Source organism: Haemorhous mexicanus, chromosome Z (assembly GCF_027477595.1).
Source record: "Haemorhous mexicanus isolate bHaeMex1 chromosome Z, bHaeMex1.pri, whole genome shotgun sequence".
In the NCBI taxonomy this organism is placed as follows: Eukaryota; Metazoa; Chordata; class Aves; order Passeriformes; family Fringillidae; genus Haemorhous; species Haemorhous mexicanus.
This window is the reverse complement of record NC_082381.1, coordinates 39,344,630-39,368,854: the sequence shown is the minus strand read 5'-3', so window position 1 is coordinate 39,368,854 and position 24,225 is coordinate 39,344,630. Positions and strand designations below refer to the sequence as shown.

At 51.5% G+C, this 24,225-nt stretch overlaps 1 protein-coding gene across 1 annotated transcript in view; it reads left to right on the top strand.

The window, feature by feature from the left end:
• The window catches only part of LOC132322485 (centrosome-associated protein CEP250-like), a 74,338-nt gene that overhangs the window by 36,977 nt on the left and 13,136 nt on the right, over window positions 1–24,225 (top strand). The window contains exons 30-47 of the mRNA XM_059836975.1: window positions 1,659–1,696; window positions 2,141–2,215; window positions 3,520–3,628; window positions 3,777–3,970; window positions 5,306–5,433; window positions 5,625–5,794; window positions 6,599–6,670; window positions 7,004–7,126; window positions 7,395–7,529; window positions 11,939–12,048; window positions 12,885–13,002; window positions 14,326–14,484; window positions 14,815–14,949; window positions 17,349–17,570; window positions 21,346–21,383; window positions 21,828–21,902; window positions 23,207–23,315; window positions 23,464–23,657. Of these exons, the coding sequence (XP_059692958.1) occupies window positions 1,659–1,696; window positions 2,141–2,215; window positions 3,520–3,628; window positions 3,777–3,970; window positions 5,306–5,433; window positions 5,625–5,794; window positions 6,599–6,670; window positions 7,004–7,126; window positions 7,395–7,529; window positions 11,939–12,048; window positions 12,885–13,002; window positions 14,326–14,484; window positions 14,815–14,949; window positions 17,349–17,570; window positions 21,346–21,383; window positions 21,828–21,902; window positions 23,207–23,315; window positions 23,464–23,657 (2,204 nt within the window). The remainder of the gene's footprint in view (window positions 1–1,658; window positions 1,697–2,140; window positions 2,216–3,519; window positions 3,629–3,776; window positions 3,971–5,305; window positions 5,434–5,624; window positions 5,795–6,598; window positions 6,671–7,003; window positions 7,127–7,394; window positions 7,530–11,938; window positions 12,049–12,884; window positions 13,003–14,325; window positions 14,485–14,814; window positions 14,950–17,348; window positions 17,571–21,345; window positions 21,384–21,827; window positions 21,903–23,206; window positions 23,316–23,463; window positions 23,658–24,225) is intronic.

Below are 24,225 nucleotides of genomic sequence, written 5' to 3'. Positions count from 1 at the left end.
AGCCATGCAGGAAATGGGCAGGAAGGACGGCATTCCAATTTAGGGAACTCACAGGAATATTACCAAAGCATGATTTCATCCTTAGAGTTTAAGCAAGGGTTGCTTGTTTTAGTCAGAAGCGTTGTTGGCCAAAGTACCCAGCGTGTGCGCTTGATGCCTGCTTTGCGTTACTTTTGGATCCTTTGAGCTGTGGGTTATGGACTGAAAGAGAGGATTGTGCTGCTTTGGGACAGACGAGAACTTTCCGGGCTCTCTTTTGATTTAGCTGGAGAGAAGGTCCGGTTGCCATGCACGAATTCACAGAGCAACCCAGAGCAGCTGCTATTGTGATGCCATCAGAGGGCTGCCACGTCACAGCATTGTCACGAGGAGGTTGCCCTGGTGCAGGCAAGGCCTCAGCGTCCAGAACAGCTCTTGGCGTTCTTGTTGCAGGAGGATCCTGTACAGAGGAGTTCTCTGGCAACAATCTGTGCCCCGAAAAGGGAGTCTTTTTCTTTTGCCTGCCATTGTACGAGTTGGTAGACTCGTGTAGGCATCCTTTTGTTTCCCCTGCGGTTGTAGGGTCTGCAGACACGTACAGGTGTACTTTTTTTTCTTTTTTTTTTTTTTGTACGGTCTGCAGACTTGTGCAGGTGTCTTTTGTTTTTTCCCTTCTCTTTGTACAGTCCGCAGATTGCTGCGGGTGTCCTTTTTTCCTCTTTTCCTTGCACAGTCTGGGGACTTGTGCAAGTGGGTTTTTCTTCCATTTTTGTTTTACGTCCCGACGACTGAAGCAGCCCTGCTGGAACGATGGAGCAAATCCGTAGGGCAGTCAGCAGGGCTTTTTCGGCCGTGTCAGCCCGCAGAATTGTTAACGGTCTGAGACGTAAGTAGAGGTTTGTTCCTTGGGGGCAGCACATTGAAAGAAAAATGCCATAAAGATGCCATAACTTTGGTAAAGCTCCTGCCAACAGTTTCAGCCAAAAAGAGGGTGTCCCTTGCCCAGCAGGGTGTGGACAACTTCCAAAATGCAGACTGGGAGAGTTTTGCAGGCATCCTTCTAAAAACTGTGCAGTTCTCTAAGGGACTTAGGGAAGGCATTGTTTTTCTGCATTCCCTCCTTAAAGAATGTGCCTCTCCAACTGGAACCCGTCCGTGTACCACAAGAGGGATTGGCTTTGCACTGGAGGGCAAACTGCTGAGCAGATTGTGTGGGCTCCTGAACCCCAGAGCTGGGCCTGTGCTGTGTCCAAACAAAGCTGCAAGCACCAAGAGGGGTTTGGCAGAAGCTTTTGTGGGGAATTGTTTACAGCAACCACGTGGGACATGCTGCATGCAATTTCCAAAAAGAAAAAGGAAGTCCAGGCAAGAGCGGAGAAGAAAGCTGCTTTAGTTGTAGGGTGGACAATGAGCTGCAGTGTAGGCACTGACTGCTAAGGAACAATTTGCATCTTCCCGACCCCAAGTTTCTAGTTCCTTAGTAGCAGAGCTGAGCAAAAGGTAGACACAGCCTGGGGTATTGGCCTGCAGTCTTGCTTGCTGTGCTACAGAACTGGTCCTCCTGGTAGAGAGGCTGTGAAAGGAAAAGGCTCTCTCCTTGGGTGGCCTGGTTCTGTGGGATTCCTCAGCACCAGCAATTTTCTAACCTCACCTGGTTTGTTTTCCCTTGGCCCCGGCAGGTCGCCTCAGAGGTGGAAGGAGTCAAGTCCACGGTTCGGTGAGTGGGACCGGCACCCTTGACATTCCTGGTCCCTGAGGATGGTGGAGCAAGCTGTGGCCTTGGCCTGTTGCAGTTGAGTGCCAGGCTGGCAGGCCAAAAGGAAGTCCTCGTCAGTCCATGTCTGCATGAGCACTACCAAAAGGATTCCATCAGTTTCCTCCTTCTCCATTAAGGAGGTTTCAACTAATGAAAGTCAACTTCTGCAGACAGAAGGCTGCATGCTGATAGTAGCCTTCCTGAAATATCTCCTTTAGAAGCATATGCAGTCCTGTTGAAACATTAGTCTCATCGGCCCACTTGAAATGAGTTTTAGTGACTGAGGATCCCACTTGTATCGAAATTCACAGCTTCTCACTAGGACCACTGGTGATAGAGCTCAGGAGAAATTAGGGCCTCTATGACAGCTTACTCCCTGTCCCTCACGCTGCTGTCTGCCTGCAGAGCACCACAGCAGCAGCAGCAGCAGAACCTGCTCTGGCTCGCTCTCTTCCTCCAGAGGCTAAAGGGGAAGCCAAGGTCAGCAAATCTCCACATGTTGTCAGTCCAGGGCCTGAGCATCCTGCACCAATCAGTGGCAACTTTGGTTGCTTCAGTGCAAAGCTTTGGTGCAGTGCAGAGCTGCAAGTTTCTGAGCAGGCAGAACTTGCCCTTTGTGGCTAAAGGTGCTGAGGGCTGGAGTCCTGCCATGACTTAGTGCTTCAGCCCAGCCACTGACACGTGGGAAATGGGGTCTGCACTCTCACAGGCAGGCATCATTTTCCTGCCATTCTGACAGGGACTGTGAACTTGCCTTGGTGTCAAAAAAGCAGTAGCATGATGTGCTTTAGTGCTACTGGTGAGAAAGTGAGCCCTGTTGTGCCCAGTGTCTGTGCAGGCTCCCTGCTGCCAGCAGAGAGAGCGGTCCCAAGGCACAGTTCACAGCCTTGTGGGGAACAGAGGAGCCACCGTTGCTGCAGGGACTTGCCAACACAGAGTTAGTTGGTTACCCACATAAAATCCCCCACACAACAGCTTCGGCCTTTGAAGCTGTTGTGTGTCCGCTTGCTGCTTCTTGCAGCTTTCAGGAGCCAACTGCCCTGCTCCTTATTGCTTCTTTTGCTTTTTTCCTGCCCATTCTTGCAGGCCCCGCTGGGAGAGCCTCTTGCCTCTCAGGACTTCTCGGCCCAGGCGGGAAAGGCAGAGCGGGAGCAGAGCACAGATAGAGTGTGCAGTGCCCAGGAGTTCAGGTGTGTGTTAAGCTATCTTGCTTTCTCTGAGCAGGGGTGGGAATTGCTGGGTTTAGGAGGCCCAGAGTCAAAGAAGAAATTTGGCTCTCTCATCGTTTGACTTACTCAGCATAGATGGGGGAAAACACCTCGTGGGTAGGTCTGGCTGCCAACCCAACTTCAGCACAGCTGCCTCCTGAGACTCGCTTCTCAAACCTTGACAAAAAGTATGCTGAAGTGGACCAGAGTAAAAGCAAGGGAGGCTCAGGCTGGCCTTATGGACAGAAAAGCTTTGAACTGCAGAGGCAGCAGAACAAGCACCTCAAAGAGCTTGTGCAGATTCCACCCTTGGAAATTTGGAAGCCCCAGTTGGGTAGAACCTTGAGCAGCCTGTCCAAGCGGCCATAGCTGACCCCAAGTTCTTGGAGCTGAAGATGGGCCTAGAGGCTTCCTTGAGTCCCTGCCACCCTAATTCATCTTGGGATCCTTTCATTATTGGATTGGAAAGTTGTACATAGCTCCTCCGCAGGCTATAACTCGCAGGCTCTTTCCTTGTTGCATTAGTGAAAGCAAGAGTAATTGTGGGAGTGCTCATCTGGCTGCATTTGAGAGCAGGCGCCACTCCTCACAAGAGAGGGCGTTGGAAGTGGCAGCAGAGAGAGCAGAGGAACCGCAGATTCCGAGGGATCCACTGAAGGAAGAGGTTCCTCTGGTAGTGCCAAAGGTATGCACACCTTATTCCCAGGCAGCACTTGAGGGACAGGGAGCCGCCCCTAGCAAGACCACCGCAAATGCTACTTCTGGCAGCAAGCCAAGACCGAGAGTGTCTTCTTGTTGTTCCTCTTGAAAAATGGTGCCCCCTCTGCTTCCAGGTTTGCCGCCGGCAGCGGACAGCCCACAGGGGTCTGGAGAAGCTGCTCCAGGAATTCTCTCGCCAAGGGCACACCCTGTCCCAGGTGTGCAGAGAGAAGGCGGCGCAGGCACAAGAGAAGGCTGCCCTGGAAGCCCGACTGACAGCCATGGAGCGGGACCTACAAGGCCTTTCAGAGCAGCTGGCAGAGGCCAGGTAAAGGCAGGGAGGAGCACCTGGGTGGGACATTATTGAAGGTCTGGAATGACAAAGGGGGTGAGTGTTAAGTCAGGGCTTTCTGCCTCCTGTGTGCGCTGCAGATGTTTCTCAGACAGAGAAGCGAAGAGACATGACAAAAAAGGATAATGTGACCTTAATGTCACTTTTCTCTCAGCTCAAGCTATCAAAGCTCTTTTGGGCACCCGCCTGGGACCCCTTGCACATTCCCGTGCCATGTGCAAAGCCAGCCATCTCGGCACTGACATGAGTGCTAAGGAAACCGTGCAGATGTTTGCTGAAACTGGGAATTTCCCTCTGGTTTTGGTTTCTTTTTCGGTGCATGTGAACACCAGTCTTTCTTTGCCAGGTAGTTAGACATGGCATTTTCAGAATTGAAGGCTCTTACATGTGAATGTTGTCAGTAGAGTGCTGATGCTTCAGGAGAAAGCTGGAGGGTTCTGCTGAAAATCTTGAGACCCTTCTGAGCTAACTCTTGTGAATTATAGTGCAGGACTTAGAGTTGCTTACAAGCAGCAGCAGAAGAAGAGAAAGGTCTTGTGGCTTCTCAACAGTGTCCGGGGATTCTTGCTGAGCACTGATTCTAGCTCACTTGTCCACCAAACTCTGTAACCTGTCAACGTCCTTTGGCTTGTCCCTTTATAGTGTCAGGATGTTTGGGCACTGCTGGCTTGCTTTGCCAAAAATCAAGGAAGCAAGCATTCTTGTTCATGAAAATCCAGTAATTTAAATGGCAGGATACCTGCCATCCCTCCTCCAAGACAGTTCTTGATCAGCTAAAAACCTAGTTCTGGTTTCTCACTCATGCTGCTAGAAGCCGGAACTTTCATGTATCATTCCCTGCATTCCTATAGTCCAGTTTTCTCTGGTAAACAAAGTATCTCTACATAAGCTAGGAAAAGCAGTAAACATTGAAGAGTCAGCCAAGAGAACACTGGGTTCTGTCCCCCTGCAGAGTGACTTGGAAGTGCTGATCAGCTCAGGGCTGTGAGCAGAGGCTGGGCTTTTGCTTGCTGGCAGAGATTTGTGGGCACAGCCACCCATGAGGAATACATCAGGCAACAGCCATTTGAGCTTTGCTGAAATCCAACTCAGCTGGCCTTTCTGTGCTTGGCTAGGTCATGAGGAAAAGCTGGCCAACCACCTGGAGGGGCCTGCTTTGCTATTTTAAGTGGCAGAAACCATCTTGCTGTAGCTGAGTTTCCATGCATGCTGTTTTTCATGCTGAGGTGTAGGGAACTGAAGGCACGTCTAACTGGAAAAACAGCCCCTTGTGGGCCAGGAACAATTTCTCTTCATCTTCACCACTTGTAGGTCAGAGAAGGAGAGCCTGCAAAGTAGCCTGCTGGAGGCTCAGCGGCACATATCGGAGCTGGAGATCACCAGGAGCCGTCTGGAAGCCCAAGTGCGCACAGCCACACGGGCCCAGGAGGTGATACTCGGTGAGAGCCTCGTGCGCTTTGTTTCTGGAGATGGCCCAGCCTAGTGCAGTTGCACCACAGGCAGCTCTGTCCTCAGGGCTTCTGAGGATGGAAGGAGAGATGAGGGCAGGTCCCTTCTTGCCTGGAACTGAAAGTCATTAGAGGCCTCTGCTTGTGTCGTCTCTGACTGTTGCCGTTTGTCGTGTTTCCAGAGGATGTGAAGGGCCTTCATCAGGAACTGCTAGCTATAAGATCTCTCAGCAAGCAGCAATGTGAAGAAATGACTCAACAGCTCCGCTGGGCAGCAGAGCAGTACAGCATGGCTCTCAGACGCTGGCAATCTGCACAGGAAGAGGAAAAAAGGAAGCTCCAGCAAAAAATGGTAAGCCACAATACGCACCTGAACTTTTCAGGTGCGTACAGTGGGCTGGCTTAGCAGAAGAGCAGCCTGAGCGACATGGCTGCAAGCATGTGCTGTACACAGTGCTGGGCCAGGCAGCAGAGGCCTTCAAGGGTTCCTACTAGAGAGCCTGGGTAGACCAAGACGATGGTGTCGGGACAGTACATGCAGCCACGGTTTCAGGTCGGGCCTAAACCAATGTCCCCAGAGAGATGGGTGGTCACCACCCAAAGCATGGCAGCGAATGATCTTCCCCGCAGCTTCGTGCCCTGCAGCAGACGGCTGCTGACCTTGCTGCACTCTGCAGTTCACACAACTGGGTTCCCTGCTTTCTGTCCTTCCTCGGTGGACAGAGAGTCTCCCCTTTGGGCTTGAAGCATACGCAAGAGGTCCCTTGTTGCTGCATTTCAGCTTGTGGCCTGTCTTGTGACTAGGGCATCAGGGTGCTGGCCTCCTCCTCGTCCTGCCGTCCACCCGCAGTTTTTCCTTGATCAAAGGGCCCCTCTGTTCTTAAGTCCCCCCACTTTGAGAACAGAGTCTCTGAGAGAAGGCAGAAGAGGGGCTAGGAACCAGGCAGCCGTCAGAGTGAGGAAGGAAGGCGGAATCTCCTTTTCTTCCACCTGCTGACCCTCCTCCGAAGCTTCTGAAGTTGGAAGTGCGGGAGGGCACAAAGTCACTACTGGGCACTCTTCAGGTGGGGGGCTTGTGGGAGGGATGAAGGTGTCCTTTTTGTCTTTGGGGAGCACGGCTGGGACTTCATCTGGAAGTGCCTCTTTCTCTCTTCAGAAGAGACGTCTGGAACGGCAGCGCTTGGAGGCACAGGCGATGCTGGAGGAACGCGAAAGCTTCCTGGCAGAGGTACAGAGGGGGCAGGAAAAAAGGCTGCTTGAGATGACGCAGGATGTTGCCATCAGGCAACCTGAATAAGAAAAGATACAAACCAGAGCCAATCAAGAGGCAGCACAGAGTGAGAAAAGAGAGTTTGTGTGTTGCTTTGGACTCCTCTGGGCTCCTTATGGGCACTGCTTCTCTGGACCCTGTCTGTCTGGGTGAGACTGTCTTTTAGGTGGCTCTTGGTAAACATGAGAATGAGAACAAAATGCTTTTGGAAAATGTGCGCACATCAGCCTTGGTTGTCGCACAAGTGGCGTGCGGGACATTAAAAGCCCTCTTCTCTTTGTTTCGGTGCAGCTCCAGGCTCAGAAGGCTGCTGTCTCAGCCAAGGTGCACCAGCTGCAATGGGAGCTAAACCAAAGCCGGCAGCAGCTGGAGCAGCTGAGGCAGCAGCTGAATGAGGAGCAGGTGAATGGGCAGGTGAGCCTGACTAGGCAGGGTGCAGAGGGAAGGGCAGTGATGGGGGCATGAACTGGACATCTCAAGAAAGGGGAGGCGAGGACTCCCCTTTCCTTACTGCAGGCACTGGGAGCACAGAGCTTGGCAGGTTCCAGTGCTGAGCACCAGGAAGAAGAGTTGGGATGGAAGGGTGAGGGCTGGGTGGAGAAGCAGAATGGAAGTGCCTATGAGACTTGGAGAGGAGAAGCCTGAGTGTGATGGCAGGAGCTAGTAAGACTTTTCTTGACAGAATATCAAAGACAAGATGCAGGCAGAGCTGCAGGAAGCTTGGAGGATGATGAAGGCAGTGGAGGAGAGGCACAAAGAAGAAATGGAAAGGATGTGCAAGATCCAGCTGCAGTACAGGCTGGCAGAACAAAGGCAGGTGAGTAAAAGGGCAGTAGGCACTGCAGTCATGCAAACAAGTGGTCTCTGCTCTTCTCACCTTTCCCCTGCAGAGCAGCAGGTGGATGGGGGCAAGGCCTCTGACTGCCATGCTCTGTGGTCTGCACTGCAGCTAGCCAGCACGACCCTTACTGGGCCACTGAATCTCAGCTTTGCTGCCCTGGCCAGCAGGGCTAGTGCTCTGGCCAATGGGCCAGCAATCCTGTGAATGTATTTCTCCTGGCTTCTTAGTGCCCACTTTGTTTTTTGAGGGGTTTGTTCAGGTGAACACGGTGACCCATGCACATTCTGAACAAGTTGTTCCTTTGCAAGGTGAATGCAGGCCTCAGAACGGGGTGAAATTTTAAGTTGTTCTTTCCCTTTCACCATCTCTACTACGGCTGGCTGTGACAAGCTGTAGTCTCTGACTGCTTGTTTGGGTTTGACTTGAGGTGGAAGAGTTGACAGCTCAGCTTGCAGCCTAACACCAGTGTTGTTCCTGATGGCATGCCTTTGAAATGTGCTCTCTGGGGCACCTCTGCCAGTCACATTTCTGACACAAACAAATTTCTTGTCCCAGATGAACAAGGGCTCTGCTATTGCAGCCGCGGCTGCAGCAGCATCCTACGAAGAAGCCTCCTCTCTGCAGCCTGAGAAGCCGAGCAGGAGCAGCTCGCCCCCCTCCAGCCAGCAGAGCGAGAAGCCGTACATGAAACTGCTGAGTACGTCCTGTGGATTTCTTGTGTGATTGAGCAGTGCAGGATAGTGTGTGTGCCTCAGCATGAGCTGTAGCACACGTTCCTCCTGACTTGGGTGTCGGGGAGACATGTTGGACTCCCAACAGAAGCCATTGTTGTGCTTGGAGGCAGCCAGGGAGCACCTTGGGGCATTGCCCTTGAGGGCAGCTGGCTGTGGGTGGGCTTTGCCTGAGCTTCTCTGTGCAGTAAAGGCAAAAGCAGGGCAGAAGGCTGCAACCTAGCCAGTGACTGAGTCAACATGTGTGTGCTAGTCTGGCCATATTGGTCAGAATAGTTGACTTCCTAGATTGCCTTTAGACCGCATTTGGAGACAAAATAATTCAGAGAAATTGCTTGGCTGTGGGGCTGCTTTCATATTGGTGGTGTTTTCATGACTGCCATCACTTCTATTCTTCCTTCTACAGTTTGCTTGGATAAAAATTCTACATTTTTGTTAGCGTGACCTCCTTGGAAGGAGCATCAGGTGATAGCAAAAATAAGGGAGGAAGGGGGAACATCCCAAATGGTAAAAAATTGTATTCTTAGAAGAATCCCTAGGAATCAGAGAGGAAGGCGTGTTTTCAAAGTGCACCAAACAAAAAAAAAAAACCACTATTTTTTTCTTTTTTCCAATCCTACTTGGATATTTTAGTTGTATGCTTCGGGAGATGCATCAAAGAGACACATCTATGTGGCAGGGCCAGATAAAACTGCCCTGCAGGCAATTCCCAGGAGGAAGCCTGCAGCCCCTCTCCTGCATGTTCCTCCAGGACCAGGCTCTTTGTCACAGCTCAAGCCCAGCCCGTAAATACTCTTGGAATACTAAGCACTGGCCTCAGTCCCTGCACTCTAGGAAGGCACAGCAAGGCCTTAGTGACTCTGCAGTGCAACTGATTTGCTCCTTGCAACTGGTAATAGCTGCCAGTGCAGTGCTGTCAGAGAATAAGTAGTCAGGCATAGAACAGAGCCCAGTTTACTCAGTGTCTGCCATCAGCTGTTGGGACAAAAGGAGAAGAGATCCACTCCTCCTTGGCTCTGAACTCAATGACACCCATCTTCTGTCTTGAGTGGGGTCAACAGCTTGTAACGGTGCTCAGTCTGGCTCTGGCTTCTTCACAGTGCCTGTCAGTGGCCATTCGTGGGCTTTGCCAAGCTTTTTGTCATACTTGCCCTGCCACTGACAGCTGCTGTGACTGCAGGGGCTGGGGCCTTCCTTAGCTGGGAGGTTCCAGCAGCCGCCCCGTTGCTGCAGCTTTGCCTGGACTCGTGACAGGATCAGCATCTCATTTGTGCAGCCGTCTGTGCCACGGCAGCGCCTGAGGAGTGGCGCTGTCCTTGTTCGCCATCTCGGCTGAGCCCTTTGGGAAGATGGGGCACGTGGATGGTGTTCAAGGGGCCGAGTGCAGTACTAGTGTCTGCTGCAGCCCAGGCTGAAGACAAGGAGTTGTAGTTCTTCCCTAAAAGGAGAATGGACAAAGTGATCTTCAGAACTTTGCCTGCTCATAAATGAAGAGGGTCCTAATTCTTACAGCCATTGGTCTTGGTCATAGCATGAGCTGCTGTGCTCTGAAAATGTCAAGGCATTCTTTAGGCAAACTGCAGGGACGTCGAGAAGGTTCCCTCCTCTCCTGGGTTTCACTTTGCAATCAGTATTCTTTCTGCTCTGCAAAAAGCAGCTGTTGATAAAAATTCATCCCAGCTCCCAGGGTGCATTGAAACTTTGGAAGTAGGAAACCTTTTGTTGAATCTCACAAGAGAGTGTTAACTGCCAAGAAAATGAAGGGTGCTGATTTTTCAGCCCTCCTTCCCCTATGTAGATGACAACCACTTCCCATGGTGCCTGTTCTTTTCTGGTCTCAGTCTCCTCTGATGGTTTCTCCGTGGCCTTAGTCTCCTGTTCAAAGCAATGTGCAGAGTAAGACTCTTTGCAGGCCATGTATGTTACAGAGCTGCCTGTCTTACTTGGGCTGCTCTTGTTGTTTGTTCTTGTCCCATTCTTGTTAGCCAACCTGACCATAAATTACTCCGAGCCCCAGAAAGCAGAGCTGAGATTCAGACCTCCTGGAAGTCAGGATCTCTGTTTTGTTTTGAAGTTTGCTTCTTGCATTTTGTTTCTTTCAGGGAGTGTGGTGAGCGTGGCAGATCCAGAAAAGAAATACACTGGATGGAAACTTATTGCCAGAGGGTGAGTTCAGCCACACTTACTCCTCCAGAGCCATGGGTCATGGATGTGGCTGGTGTAATATCAAGAGGGAAGCCAGGCAAAGGCTGGTGGTTTAGGGACACTCCAGGCAGCAGAGAGCTCCTGCCTGGGCTGCCTTTTGCTTCTCAGCACTGAACAGCTTCTCTGTTCTTGCTGCTGTTCTGTTCCTAGGGGTTTTGGAACTGTTTATAAGGCCTTGGACGCTGCCACAGGACGAGCGGTAAGTGCCAACAGCCCTTGCCAAATGTGCAGCTCTTGAGCGCTTTCTCTTGTGATGTGATCTGTGGGCAGAGCTTTGTGTTACCTGTCTTTGCTGCAAAAGCTGCCTAGAGGCAGGCTGCAAAATGCGTTTTGGACGGCCTTTGTCTTGCATTGTGAATGAATGTGAGGAAGGCGCTGGTGTCTTTCCAAGAAGGCCATGCTAGCTTGGTCTTACTGGATAAGTGTGCAGAGATTAGCTGATGGCAACAGCCATCATTCTGGCCCAATTCCTCTTTAAGCCCAGGTTCAGACACAGATAGCATTTCCCATTGTTTCACGAGGTACAGTTTGAAAAGACCTAGAAAGGGAGAGATCTTGTCTGGAGTGCAGTTTTGTGTTTCAGTCCTGTGGAACCTGGGTCCCACACACACACACAAGCGTGCACAGATCAGTGAGAAGAAGCTGATGAAGAGCCTTAAATAATACCACCTTGTGTTGGTCCTTTCTCGCTGACATTCCATTACAGAGATGTTATTTGTACTGAACTGACATGCTGGTGTCTTGCAGAGTCCCACTGCTCATTGGGGCTAAACGTTCAGAGTCCTGAATTCTCATTTCTGGCTCTCAGAAAAAACAACTCCATCTTCCTGGTAGCTCCTTATCCACCTGCAGTGCTGTGCTCAGCAACTGCACTTGGGGAGGGACGTCTACAAGGAATCTGAAAGCCCCAAGACCTGCAGTGCATCCATAGTGGTCCACAGAAAGGATTATTCATTTTTTAACCCACTCAATAATTACATGTCTAAAGCGTCTTCAAGAATGTTCTTCAGAGATGCAAAATCCAAACTGAAGAAGTTAGGATGTGCTAGGACGGTAACTTTCCTTCGAGTTGCCTTGGAGTTCTTTTTCAGACAGCCTTTTCTCTGTAATGTATTTGTGTATTTACGTTGGAGCACAATCAAGAATGGCAGCAGTTTCTGATCAAACACTGATCAAAACCCCTAGAAATGCTAACATATTTTCAGCAGGTTGAGTTTCTTTTCACAGAAGCAAAATCACTTTGGCTTGCAAAACACGTGTAAATGATAACAGTAGTGATAAACAAGGTCTAGTTGAGGAGTCTGCAAGGGCCCAGAGTGCAATTAGCACATGGCAGTTGATGGTTTAGAGTCCCTTTTTACCAAGGTGACAAGGCTTCCTGGCCCCTGAGTGCACGGAGATAGAGGCCCTTGTAATGTCTGTTCCTAACGGCATTCAACGTCATCACAGGTGGCCATAAAAGAAATTGATCTCCAGCACCAGGGCTGTGAGGAAGTATTGAAAGAAATCCTGGTCATGAGGGAAAAGAAGAGCCCCAATATTGTCACCTACCTAGAAAGGTAAGTAGTTCTGGTATTTTTATGGCAATGTCAGTTTCCATCCACGCAAGGCAAAGGTTTAAGAGCTCTTTGCTCAGTGGCAGAAAATTGATCTTGCTATTAACATCAATCCACTCCCGTAGGAGGCATGGAAGGAGATTGTACTTTGTCCCCAAGAATGGTTCCTGGCATCCAAAAGCTTAAAGATTGTTCTCAAGAAACCTGGCTCTCTTACTAAGCCAGTAGCTTGTATGTTCACTTGCTGGATGTTCTTTTGCTCTTTTGGGGCATGATTTCTTTTTTGGAGTGTCCGAGGAGAAGTGCTGAGACAGCATCATGGAAATTAGTTCCCTTGTGCTGTTCCCACTATTTTCCATTGCCTTGCAGGCCAAAAGACTAGGCTAGGAGCCACATTATTTGCTGGGTTTGAAATTGTTTTTCCTGTTTGCCATTGTCCGTTCTGCAAGGTTTTCCAAAGGGTGTCGGCAGTGCTGCACCTCTGCCTGCCCGGTGCAAGAGCTGCGAAAACTGTGTCTCCTTGCTACTGGAGTTAATGGTGCAATTTGTGGATGAAGATGATGAAGCAGCTGCTGGAATGTGTCCGCTTCCAGATTTGCCTTTGCTATCACAAAACTGCCGTTTTCCCCTGCCTGCCACCTAAGCCATCTCCTTTCCCACCAGTATGCATTTAGATGGCACAGATTGCAGGCACTGAATAGCCTAGGTGGAGTGTGTCTTCATTTCATTCCTTCTTCATTTACCAGTGACCTGGAAGCAAAACTCAGCTGTAGTCTTTTCTTCCATATGGCAATTTAGCTGTGCACATTCAGCTCCACACTGTTGTTTTCATCTTCCAGCTACCTTGTCAGAGAGGCTGTCTGGCTGGTGTTGGAGTACATGGATGGAGGCTCTTTAGCAAAAGTGGTCAGCAACAAAAGGATGGCTGTAGGACAAATGGCAACGGTCTTTCAGGAGGTAAGGGATCCTGCTTGTGCTTGGGGTGGCTTGGACAGCCTCATCCTTTGAAAGTGCTGCTAAATGAGTGATTCCATGTTCAGAGCTTTCTTGCTGTGCTGCTCTTATGCTTCAGAGAAGAAAGAGCATCTGGACTGAACTGCCTGCCAGTGTCCCTGCCCTTACTATAGTCTGCTCTTTGCCCTTATCTACTTTTGGTAAACTCTCTTTCTCTTTTTCATTTTTTTTTTTTTCTTTTCTGTGCTTTGCCTCACCTGGGCAAACCATTTCCCTGAACATTTCTGCATTGCCTTCTTTGCCTGTAATCTCAAAGATGCTGGTGTCCGAATTTTAAACCAACAGCAAAGCCAAAGAGAGACTCATCTCTCACGGGTTTCAGCTTCAAAAGAGGGCATGGCACCCACCACGGTGCTTGCTGCTGAAAACTGACAAACGACTTGAAATGACTTTCAAATCTGCTGTTGAGGCAGCCTTACAGCCCTTTTCCTCCAGTCTCCCGCCCGACAGTGATCCCCTTGGTACCCAAGGCAGGGACTTTTCCTCCTTTGGCAAACCACTGCTTGTCCCCTGAATGGGGAGAGCGCATCTGCTCTGCAGCAGCGGTCATTCTGACTGGCCTTGTAGGGGACAGTCTCGAGCAACAACTGCTGTTTCCCCCTCAAAGCTAATATGCCTTCCCTTTGAGAGATCCTGTTCTCCCAGGGTTGCAGGAGCAAGCTCTTCCTCTCGCCAACACTCACTGCGTCTTTGAGATCTGTGAATCTTCAGGAGCACTTTCCTTCTGCACGTGATGAAATCAGATCAGGCTAACTTTTGGCCTCCTGTTTCTTTTTTTCTCTCTCAGTGCCTGAAAGGCCTGGCTTTCCTTCATGCCAACCAGGTGATCCACAGAGACATCAAAAGCGACAACATCCTTCTGGGCCAGGATGGCTCTGTCAAGTTGGGTGGGTATTCTTGCTCAGGGCACAGCGGTAGGCTGCTGGGAGTCTAAAGAGCAACAAGTATCAAGAGTAACTTTGGTTTGTGTCTGTCCATTCCAGAGGGAGGGAGGTTACAGTGGAAAAAACTGTAATGTAAATGAGGAAAAAAAATTTAACAACGCCAACACCATTCTCAGGGTGGTGGCTTTGTTAAATGGACCACTTCAAGTTTCCTTGGCTGCAGCCCAGAGGAAAGAGAGCACAGCTGCTTTTCCAGCTAGATTTAGCACTACATTCTGAAACTTTGAGTGAGGATCCCTTTTCCTTGGTTTCCTACTTGAAACTGTGTTTGTTTTTCTCCTCAGCTGATTTTGGCCTCTGTGCTCTGCTCACACCTGAGCAGAGTAAGCGGAGGTCGGTGGTGGGGACAACTTGCTGGATGGCACCCGAGGTGGTGAGAAGAGAGCCATACGGCCCCAAAGTGGACACCTGGTCCCTTGGCATTGTGGGAGTAGAAATGGCCAAAGGAGAGCCTCCTTATGTTTGGGAGAGCAGTGACAGGGTAAGGGGCAAATATGCTCTCATACCGGTGCCCTTCTGGTCTGTCTCCATTACACTAAATCCCACTCCCACAGCTTGGAGGAGTTCCAAGAAGGCCCACTTCTAAAAATGTCCCTGGGGCTCACATCAGCTGTCAAGGCAAGATCTGTTGCCCCTTGGAAAAGCTGGGCTTGCACTGGGGCCTTTTTCCTTTTGGGAGAGAAGGCTCATCTCTGGCTGTCTGCTAGGCAAGAAACTGCTGCTGCAGCCTGGAGCTTAAAAGCTGGGGTCTAGGTGAGCCCTGAAGGATATGGAAGAATCACGTAGAGTCTCATGTTTCCTTTCACTTCAGGCTAAAGAGCTGATAGCCAAGCAAGGCGTACCAGATCTGCACAAGCTCAGGCTACCCCCCTGCTTGTATGAATTTCTGGGCTGCTGCCTGCAGATGGATGCGGACAGGCGAGGCTCTGCCAAGGAACTTCTGCAGGTACGAGGCAAAGCGGCTGCAGGCCAAACAGCTGTTCCTGTCAGGGTTTGCTCCTCGGCCCATCTCCACGCCATCAGATGGGCCCCCCACATAGTAATCTCCCCTCTGGCCGCTTTTCAAATGAGAACCAAGTCGGATCCAAGACTAGTTGAGGTTAGAATGGACTGGTGAAGGTCATTTAGTCCAAAGCCCCTGCCACTGGCAAGGACATCTTCAAGTAGATCAGGCGGCTCAGAGCCCCAGTGCACCTGACCTTGAATGTTGCCAGTGGTGGGGCACCTCGCAGCTCTCTGGGCAGTCTGTGCCAGGGTTTCAACACTCTCCTCATAATGAGTTTCTTCCTTGGAGCCTATCTGAATTGACTCTCTTTTAGTTTGAAACCATTCTCCCTTGTTCTCTTGCAATTGGCCCCGCTAAGAGATGTGTCCCCATCTTTCTTCTAAGCCGCTTCAAATATTGTAAAGGTCTCTTCAGGAGACCTTGCCATTTTGCAGGCTAAACAAGCCCAGTTCTCACAGTGGTTCCTCAGAGGAGAGCTCCCACCTTCTGGTCATTGCTGAGGCCCTCATTTGCTCTCAGCTGGTGTATTCAGGTTTCCTTGGTAGCAAAGGAACTGAAGTATTGCAGTGCTGGGGAAGGAGGCCTGCAGTGGGGCTTGAAGAACACAACAAAAGCAGTCCCTGCCAAGCAGTTCTAGATTGATCTGTGAGAAGGTGGGAGCTTTGTGGGAGCTGACTGTGACCATCCGAGGGCACCTGGCTTGGCCCTCCTGCCCCTCTCTTAGAGGTTTCTGCCAGCCCAACGGGGACAGCTGAGCAGGATTTGTGCCAGCCCCATGAGGTGCCTGGCCCGCTCAAGTAGATGAGAACCGCTGCAGCTTTGCTGCCACGTTTTGATGCAGACAGGCAGCTGGGGACCACGCCACTTCCTCAGCTCTCCCTGCTGTGAAGGAATATGCCAGCCAGCCCAGGAGGAGGGGGGCATGCCAAGACAGACACTGCTCTCCTTGCAAGCCAGAGCTGAGTCCATCTGTGCTCTGCTGCTTGTTTCTGTGTGCTTGTGGGTGCTAGAGGAGCCCAGCTTGACCCTGTTAGAAGCTCAGTTTGGAAAATAATGGCTCATTTTTCCTTTGTCTCTTAATTTGGTTGCTTTTGTTTCTTTTTCCCTTTGGGCAGCATCCATTTCTCAAGCTAGTGGAGCCTCTCTTCAGCCTCTTCTGAGTGCCTGATTGCTGTCATCCCTGCAGCAAAGCAATGCAGGAAGCAGAGGACATGACAGGGACCACTTCAGCACGTAGAGAATGGAGCCTCTGGGAACAGGCAGAAATCCTGAGGAGAGAGGGCCCAGGAAACAGGCAGACTGAGACACGAGTAGGAAAAGAAGGTGCCATCTCCTTTTCTCCCTTCTGCTGATCCTTCTTCTAAATTTCTGCTTAGGACAGCATTGCTGGAGGGCACAAAGTCACTCCTGATGTGCAGGTTTGAGGAAGGCAGGAGTGGCATTGCAAGCCTGAAGAGAATGAGAAGGCCAGAGCTGTGTCTCAGGAGGAGGGAGCTCCCACAGGAAGGCACCTGCAGAGCCAGGCTAGAGCTGTGGGAGAGGGCTGGATGTCAGGCTGCTGAGGAGGTGCCTGAAGCTGCTGGGAACATCCTGTGCATTCCTTGTCCCATTGAGCAGTGGACTGCGTGTGTGCTAGTCTGGCCAAATTGATCAGAATGGTTGGCTTCCTGGATTCCCTTTAGACTCCTGCCTTGTCAGCAGTCATTGGAGACAAAATACTTCACAGAAATGGATTGCCTTTGGGGCTGGTTTCATACTGCTCTTGTTTCATGACTGTTTCATGACTACTGCTATTCCTTCTACAGATCACCTGGGCCCACACCATGGGAATCTCCACTTGAGGTGCTTTTCCAAGGAAAAGGAAGGAAACTTGCAGTGATTCAATTGCAGAAGTGGAGGAGATGACCAGGAGCACTTCAGGATTACTTTCTCCATTGCCAGCTCGGAGCCAGACTCAGAAGAAAAATCAAAGAAACCCTCAAGCCACTTGGAAGATTCCCTTCCTGGACCATTACAGGCAGATCTCTGTGGCTCACTGGTGTACCCATGACTGGCAGCAAAAAGGAGGAATGTCCAGTGCCACACCCAGGTTGGGCCATGAGTGGTTGATCCACGAGATGCCTGGACCGGGAGCAAAGCCCTGGGTGGGCTCACCTACAAATTGTGTGCAGACTTGGAGGTAGGTGCCACAGGCAAAGTCCATCAGTTTTGCCTGTCCGTAGCCAGGTGGAGGAGGATGTTGTCTGCTTTGATGTCCCTGTGCAGGACCTCACAGCTGCTGCAGAGCCTCACGGCCTCCAGCACGTGGTGGAACAGCCCCTGCACCTGTCTTCTGACAGCAATGCCCACACAAGAATGAAATCAAAGAGGTCCTGGAATCGCTCTGGGCGCTTCATCACCAACAAGGAGTTTTGGCAGAGCTCAAAACAATCCAGGAGCTGGACAACACCATGCAACCCAGTGGCCACCTTATTCAGCAGTTCAGTCTCCAGGAGCACGCAGATGCTGTTGGAACGCGGGACGACCACAATGCCATCAGTGTGGCCGATGCTGTGCCACACGTCTGGAAGCCCTCAGCCAGCCTGGGATGCTCTGTGCCCTCCAGTAATCTCACTTTGCTCTCCCTCGAGGCGTCCTGGAGGCTTCCACCCTGCCAGGCCTCGGCTTAGCCCACCCAGCACTGTTGTTATCATATTGCAAAGCTCTCATACTTTCTCAGTGATTTCACAGAGGCAGCACTTCACAGCACTGACTCTTTCTTCCTCACAGCCAACAGATCTAACTCTCTTCACAGCACACCCAACAAATTCTATCTCTCTTCTCAGCACAGCCAACCCACTCTTTTGTAGCACTCTTCTTATTGGATACAGCTGTGGCTTGCTAAGGGCAGGCTTGTTCCTAATCTTTGGTGATGAGTACAGCTGCAATTCCTCAGGTGGGAGACTACCTTCTACACTATCTTTATTTTCTTACATTTTCTCCCTCCACACAGCATGTCCCAGTTTCTGCTGCTGACCCCACTCCCTCACCAGCCCACATCAATGATGAGTGCAATCTCATGACACAATTTTATGGCCACCTGATAGCCAAGGGGAGCAGCGGGCTGAGCTTTCTGCCCACTCTGCCAAGCCCCATCCTCTTCTCCCCTCACCCAGGTCTGCAGCCTGCCAGACCCCCTCTCACTGGGGTGCGCTGTGCCAGGCACGTCCCCTTGTAGACGCTGCCAAAGCCACTGCGCCCCAGCAGAGAACCCGGCCTGTTTCACCCCCGCAGGGCCTCCTCTGCCTTCCCTGCGGGCCGAACGTGGCTGGCGGCGCTCGGCCCGGCTCCTGGAAAGGCCCCGACCGCCCCTCAAATGCCCCGGGCCCGGCACACCTGTCTGAATGGGGCACCTTATTTCTCCTGAGCTCTATCACCAGCTCTCCTAAGGAGAAATAGCGATTTTTGAAAGAAATTGAAATCTATGTCTTCAAAATAAACTTCAAAGAGGCTCAGGAGACCCATTAGACAGTTCTAGGACTGCTTCAGAATGTTTCACCCTGGCTCCAATAAGCAAGCAGTCTTCTGTCTGAAGATCTCAACTTTTATCTGATTAAAGCCTCTGATATGGAAAATTTGAAAACTGACCATGATCCCTTTATTCCTATGCATGTGGACACTGAAGTTCTACAGAGCCTTCCCAGGTGAAGCCAAGGCAAGCGCCGCTGCTGCTTCTGCTGTGCCAGAGAGCCGGGGCTGGGCAGGGATGGCACCACTCTGCCCAGGCTGTTTCTGCTTCCAGAGCTGGGCAGTGATTTTGAGCAGCTGGTGGGAGAACGAAGGGGACTTTTCCAGTGCCAGCACTTATGGACGTCCTAGGGCCACCTTCAGGGCAGAGTTCCTGCCCCAAAAAGTAAAGCAGAGGGACACAGTTAGAAAATGCCTCCTTTGAAGCCTTCCTCTCTCTTGGAAAGGAGGGAGCCAAGGCCCAGGCCGAGCAGCAGAGCCCGACGCCCCCTCCGTGCCTGCAGTGAGGGGCGGCTGCTGCTCGGCGGCACCAGAGGAGGGGAGCGCCCCTGCGCGGGAAGGGCGGGGCGGGGCAGCCGCCAGGGGGCGCCCGGGGCGGGGCGGGCCCCTCTGTGAGGGGGGAGAGCCTCGGGCAGCTGCGGAGCCACGGACGGGACTGTCCGGCCGCAAGGCACAGCGCCAGCGCGATGGACAGCGCCAGGGCTGGGCACAGCTTAAGCGCAGGCTGACCGGCAAGGGAATGTTCCCAGCGAGTGCAGCATTTAGGCCTCCTGATGGCCAGTCCTGCACTGAGCTGGCAGGGCACAAAGCCTCCTCAGGCAGCGCTGCCTCCTCTCCAGACTTCCTGCAATGCCTTTGCTGACAGGATGCAGTCAGCCAGGCTTGGGGCAGGCTCAGCTGATGTTGCAAACAGCTGCTGTCCAAAAAGAAAAGCGAGCAGTTGCGCCCATGAGAGCACCCACAGAGTGAGGGCTGCTCCAAGGGTGCTCCCTTCCATGCCGAGGACACGGGCACTGCCCCATACAGAGGATGTGTCCCTGTCATATTGACAACACAAACGCTGTTCCAGTGTCATGCAAACACCTATGGGTAGTTTGTTACTCAGATGTTTTTCCCCACTAAGGTGGAGTTCTTCCTTGAGCGAGCCCTAGAGCTTTCTGGTAGATGTTAGCCATGCAGGAAATGGGCAGGAAGGACGGCATTCCAATTTAGGGAACTCACAGGAATATTACCAAAGCATGATTTCATCCTTAGAGTTTAAGCAAGGGTTGCTTGTTTTAGTCAGAAGCGTTGTTGGCCAAAGTACCCAGCGTGTGCGCTTGATGCCTGCTTTGCGTTACTTTTGGATCCTTTGAGCTGTGGGTTATGGACTGAAAGAGAGGATTGTGCTGCTTTGGGACAGACGAGAACTTTCCGGGCTCTCTTTTGATTTAGCTGGAGAGAAGGTCCGGTTGCCATGCACGAATTCACAGAGCAACCCAGAGCAGCTGCTATTGTGATGCCATCAGAGGGCTGCCACGTCACAGCATTGTCACGAGGAGGTTGCCCTGGTGCAGGCCAGGCCTCAGCGTCCAGAACAGCTCTTGGCGTTCTTGTTGCAGGAGGATCCTGTACAGAGGAGTTCTCTGGCAACAGTCTGTGCCCCGAAAAGGGAGTCTTTTTCTTTTGCCTGCCATTGTACGAGTTGGTAGACTCGTATAGGCATCCTTTTGTTTCCCCTGCGGTTGTAGGGTCTGCAGACACGTACAGGTGTACTTTTAGTTTTCTTTTTTTTTTTTTTGTACGGTCTGCAGACTTGTGCAGGTGTCTTTTGTTTTTTCCCTTCTCTTTGTACAGTCCGCAGATTGCTGCGGGTGTCCTTTTTTCCTCTTTTCCTTGCACAGTCTGGGGACTTGTGCAAGTGGGTTTTTCTTCCATTTTTGTTTTACGTCCCGACGACTGAAGCAGCCCTGCTGGAACGATGGAGCAAATCCGTAGGGCAGTCAGCAGGGCTTTTTCGGCCGTGTCAGCCCGCAGAATTGTTAACGGTCTGAGACGTAAGTAGAGGTTTGTTCCTTGGGGGCAGCACATTGAAAGAAAAATGCCATAAAGATGCCATAACTTTGGTAAAGCTCCTGCCAACAGTTTCAGCCAAAAAGAGGGTGTCCCTTGCCCAGCAGGGTGTGGACAACTTCCAAAATGCAGACTGGGAGAGTTTTGCAGGCATCCTTCTAAAAACTGTGCAGTTCTCTAAGGGACTTAGGGAAGGCATTGTTTTTCTGCATTCCCTCCTTAAAGAATGTGCCTCTCCAACTGGAACCCGTCCGTGTACCACAAGAGGGATTGGCTTTGCACTGGAGGGCAAACTGCTGAGCAGATTGTGTGGGCTCCTGAACCCCAGAGCTGGGCCTGTGCTGTGTCCAAACAAAGCTGCAAGCAGCAAGAGGGGTTTGGCAGAAGCTTTTGTGGGGAATTGTTTACAGCAACCACGGGGGACATGCTGCATGCAATTTCCAAAAAGAAAAAGGAAGTCCAGGCAAGAGCGGAGAAGAAAGCTGCTTTAGTTGTAGGGTGGACAATGAGCTGCAGTGTAGGCACTGACTGCTAAGGAACAATTTGCATCTTCCCGACCCCAAGTTTCTAGTTCCTTAGTAGCAGAGCTGAGCAAAAGGTAGACACAGCCTGGGGTATTGGCCTGCAGTCTTGCTTGCTGTGCTACAGAACTGGTCCTCCTGGTAGAGAGGCTGTGAAAGGAAAAGGCTCTCTCCTTGGGTGGCCTGGTTCTGTGGGATTCCTCAGCACCAGCAATTTTCTAACCTCACCTGGTTTGTTTTCCCTTGGCCCCGGCAGGTCGCCTCAGACGTGGAAGGAGTCAAGTCCACAGTTCGGTGAGTGGGACCGGCACCCTTGACATTCCTGGTCCCTGAGGATGGTGGAGCAAGCTGTGGCCTTGGCCTGTTGCAGTTGAGTGCCAGGCTGGCAGGCCAAAAGGAAGTCCTCGTCAGTCCATGTCTGCATGAGCACTACCAAAAGGATTCCATCAGTTTCCTCCTTCTCCATTAAGGAGGTTTCAACTAATGAAAGTCAACTTCTGCAGACAGAAGGCTGCATGCTGATAGTAGCCTTCATGAAATATCTCCTTTAGAAGCATATGCAGTCCTGTTGAAACATTAGTCTCATCGGCCCACTTGAAATGAGTTTTAGTGACTGAGGATCCCACTTGTATTGAAATTCACAGCTTCTCACTAGGACCACTGGTGATAGAGCTCAGGAGAAATTAGGGCCTCTATGACAGCTTACTCCCTGTCCCTCACGCTGCTGTCTGCGTGCAGAGCACCACAGCAGCAGCAGCAGCAGAACCTGCTCTGGCTCGCTCTCTTCCTCCAGAGGCTAAAGGGGAAGCCAAGGTCAGCAAATCTCCACATGTTGTCAGTCCAGGGCCTGAGCATCCTGCACCAATCAGTGGCAGCTTTGGTTGCTTCAGTGCAAAGCTTTGGTGCAGTGCAGAGCTGCAAGTTTCTGAGCAGGCAGAACTTGCCCTTTGTGGCTAAAGGTGCTGAGGGCTGGAGTCCTGCCATGACTTAGTGCTTCAGCCCAGCCACTGACACGTGGGAAATGGGGTCTGCACTCTCACAGGCAGGCATCATTTTCCTGCCATTCTGACAGGGACTGTGAACTTGCCTTGGTGTCAAAAAAGCAGTAGCATGATGTGCTTTAGTGCTACTGGTGAGAAAGTGAGCCCTGTTGTGCCCAGTGTCTGTGCAGGCTCCCTGCTGCCAGCAGAGAGAGCGGTCCCAAGGCACAGTTCACAGCCTTGTGGGGAACAGAGGAGCCACCGTTGCTGCAGGGACTTGCCAACACAGAGTTAGTTGGTTACCCACATAAAATCCCCCACACAACAGCTTCGGCCTTTGAAGCTGTTGTGTGTCTGCTTGCTGCTTCTTGCAGCTTTCAGGAGCCAACTGCCCTGCTCCTTATTGCTTCTTTTGCTTTTTTCCTGCCCATTCTTGCAGGCCCCGCTGGGAGAGCCTCTTGCCTCTCAGGACTTCTCGGCCCAGGCGGGAAAGGCAGAGCGGGAGCAGAGCACAGATAGAGTGTGCAGTGCCCAGGAGTTCAGGTGTGTGTTAAGCTATCTTGCTTTCTCTGAGCAGGGGTGGGCATTGCTGGGTTTAGGAGGCCCAGAGTCAAAGAAGAAATTTGGCTCTCTCATCGTTTGACTTACTCAGCATAGATGGGGGAAAACACCTCATGGGTAGGTCTGGCTGCCAACCCAACTTCAGCACAGCTGCCTCCTGAGACTCGCTTCTCAAACCTTGACAAAAAGTATGCTGAAGTGGACCAGAGTAAAAGCAAGGGAGGCTCAGGCTGGCCTTATGGACAGAAAAGCTTTGAACTGCAGAGGCAGCAGAACAAGCACCTCAAAGAGCTTGTGCAGATTCCACCCTTGGAAATTTGGAAGCCCCAGCTGGGTAGAACCTTGAGCAGCCTGTCCAAGCGGCCATAGCTGACCCCAAGTTCTTGGAGCTGAAGATGGGCCTAGAGGCTTCCTTGAGTCCCTGCCACCCTAATTCATCTTGGGATCCTTTGATTATTGGATTGGAAAGTTGTACATAGCTCCTCCGCAGGCTATAACTCGCAGGCTCTTTCCTTGTTGCATTAGTGAAAGCAAGAGTAATTGCGGGAGTGCTCATCTGGCTGCATTTGAGAGCAGGCGCCACTCCTCACAAGAGAGGGCGTTGGAAGTGGCAGCAGAGAGAGCAGAGGAACCGCAGATTCCGAGGGATCCACTGAAGGAAGAGGTTCCTCTGGCAGTGCCAAAGGTATGCACACCTTATTCCCAGGCAGCACTTGAGGGACAGGGAGCCGCCCCTAGCAAGACCACCGCAAATGCTACTTCTGGCAGCAAGCCAAGACCGAGAGTGTCTTCTTGTTGTTCCTCTTGAAAAATGGTGCCCCCTCTGCTTCCAGGTTTGCCGCCGGCAGCGGACAGCCCACAGGGGTCTGGAGAAGCTGCTCCAGGAATTCTCTCGCCAAGGGCACACCCTGTCCCAGGTGTGCAGAGAGAAGGCGGCGCAGGCACAAGAGAAGGCTGCCCTGGAAGCCCGACTGACAGCCATGGAGCGGGACCTACAAGGCCTTTCAGAGCAGCTGGCAGAGGCCAGGTAAAGGCAGGGAGGAGCACCTGGGTGGGACATTATTGAAGGTCTGGAATGACAAAGGGGGTGAGTGTTAAGTCAGGGCTTTCTGCCTCCTGTGTGCGCTGCAGATGTTTCTCAGACAGAGAAGCGAAGAGACATGACAAAAAAGGAAAATGTGACCTGAATGTCACTTTTCTCTCAGCTCAAGCTATCAAAGCTCTTTTAGGCACCCGCCTGGGACCCCTTGCACATTCCCGTGCCAAGTGCAAAGCCAGCCATCTTGGCACTGACATGAGTGCTAAGGAAACCGTGCAGATGTTTCCTGAAACCGGGAACTTCCCTCTGGTTTTGGTTTCTTTTTCGGTGCATCTGAACACCAGTCTTTCTTTGCCAGGTAGTTAGACATGGCATTTTCAGAATTGAAGGCTCTTACATGTGAATGTTGTCAGTAGAGTGCTGATGCTTCAGGAGAAAGCTGGAGGGTTCTGCTGAAAATCTTGAGACCCTTCTGAGCTAACTCTTGTGAATTATAGTGCAGGACTTAGAGTTGCTTACAAGCAGCAGCAGAAGAAGAGAAAGGTCTTGTGGCTTC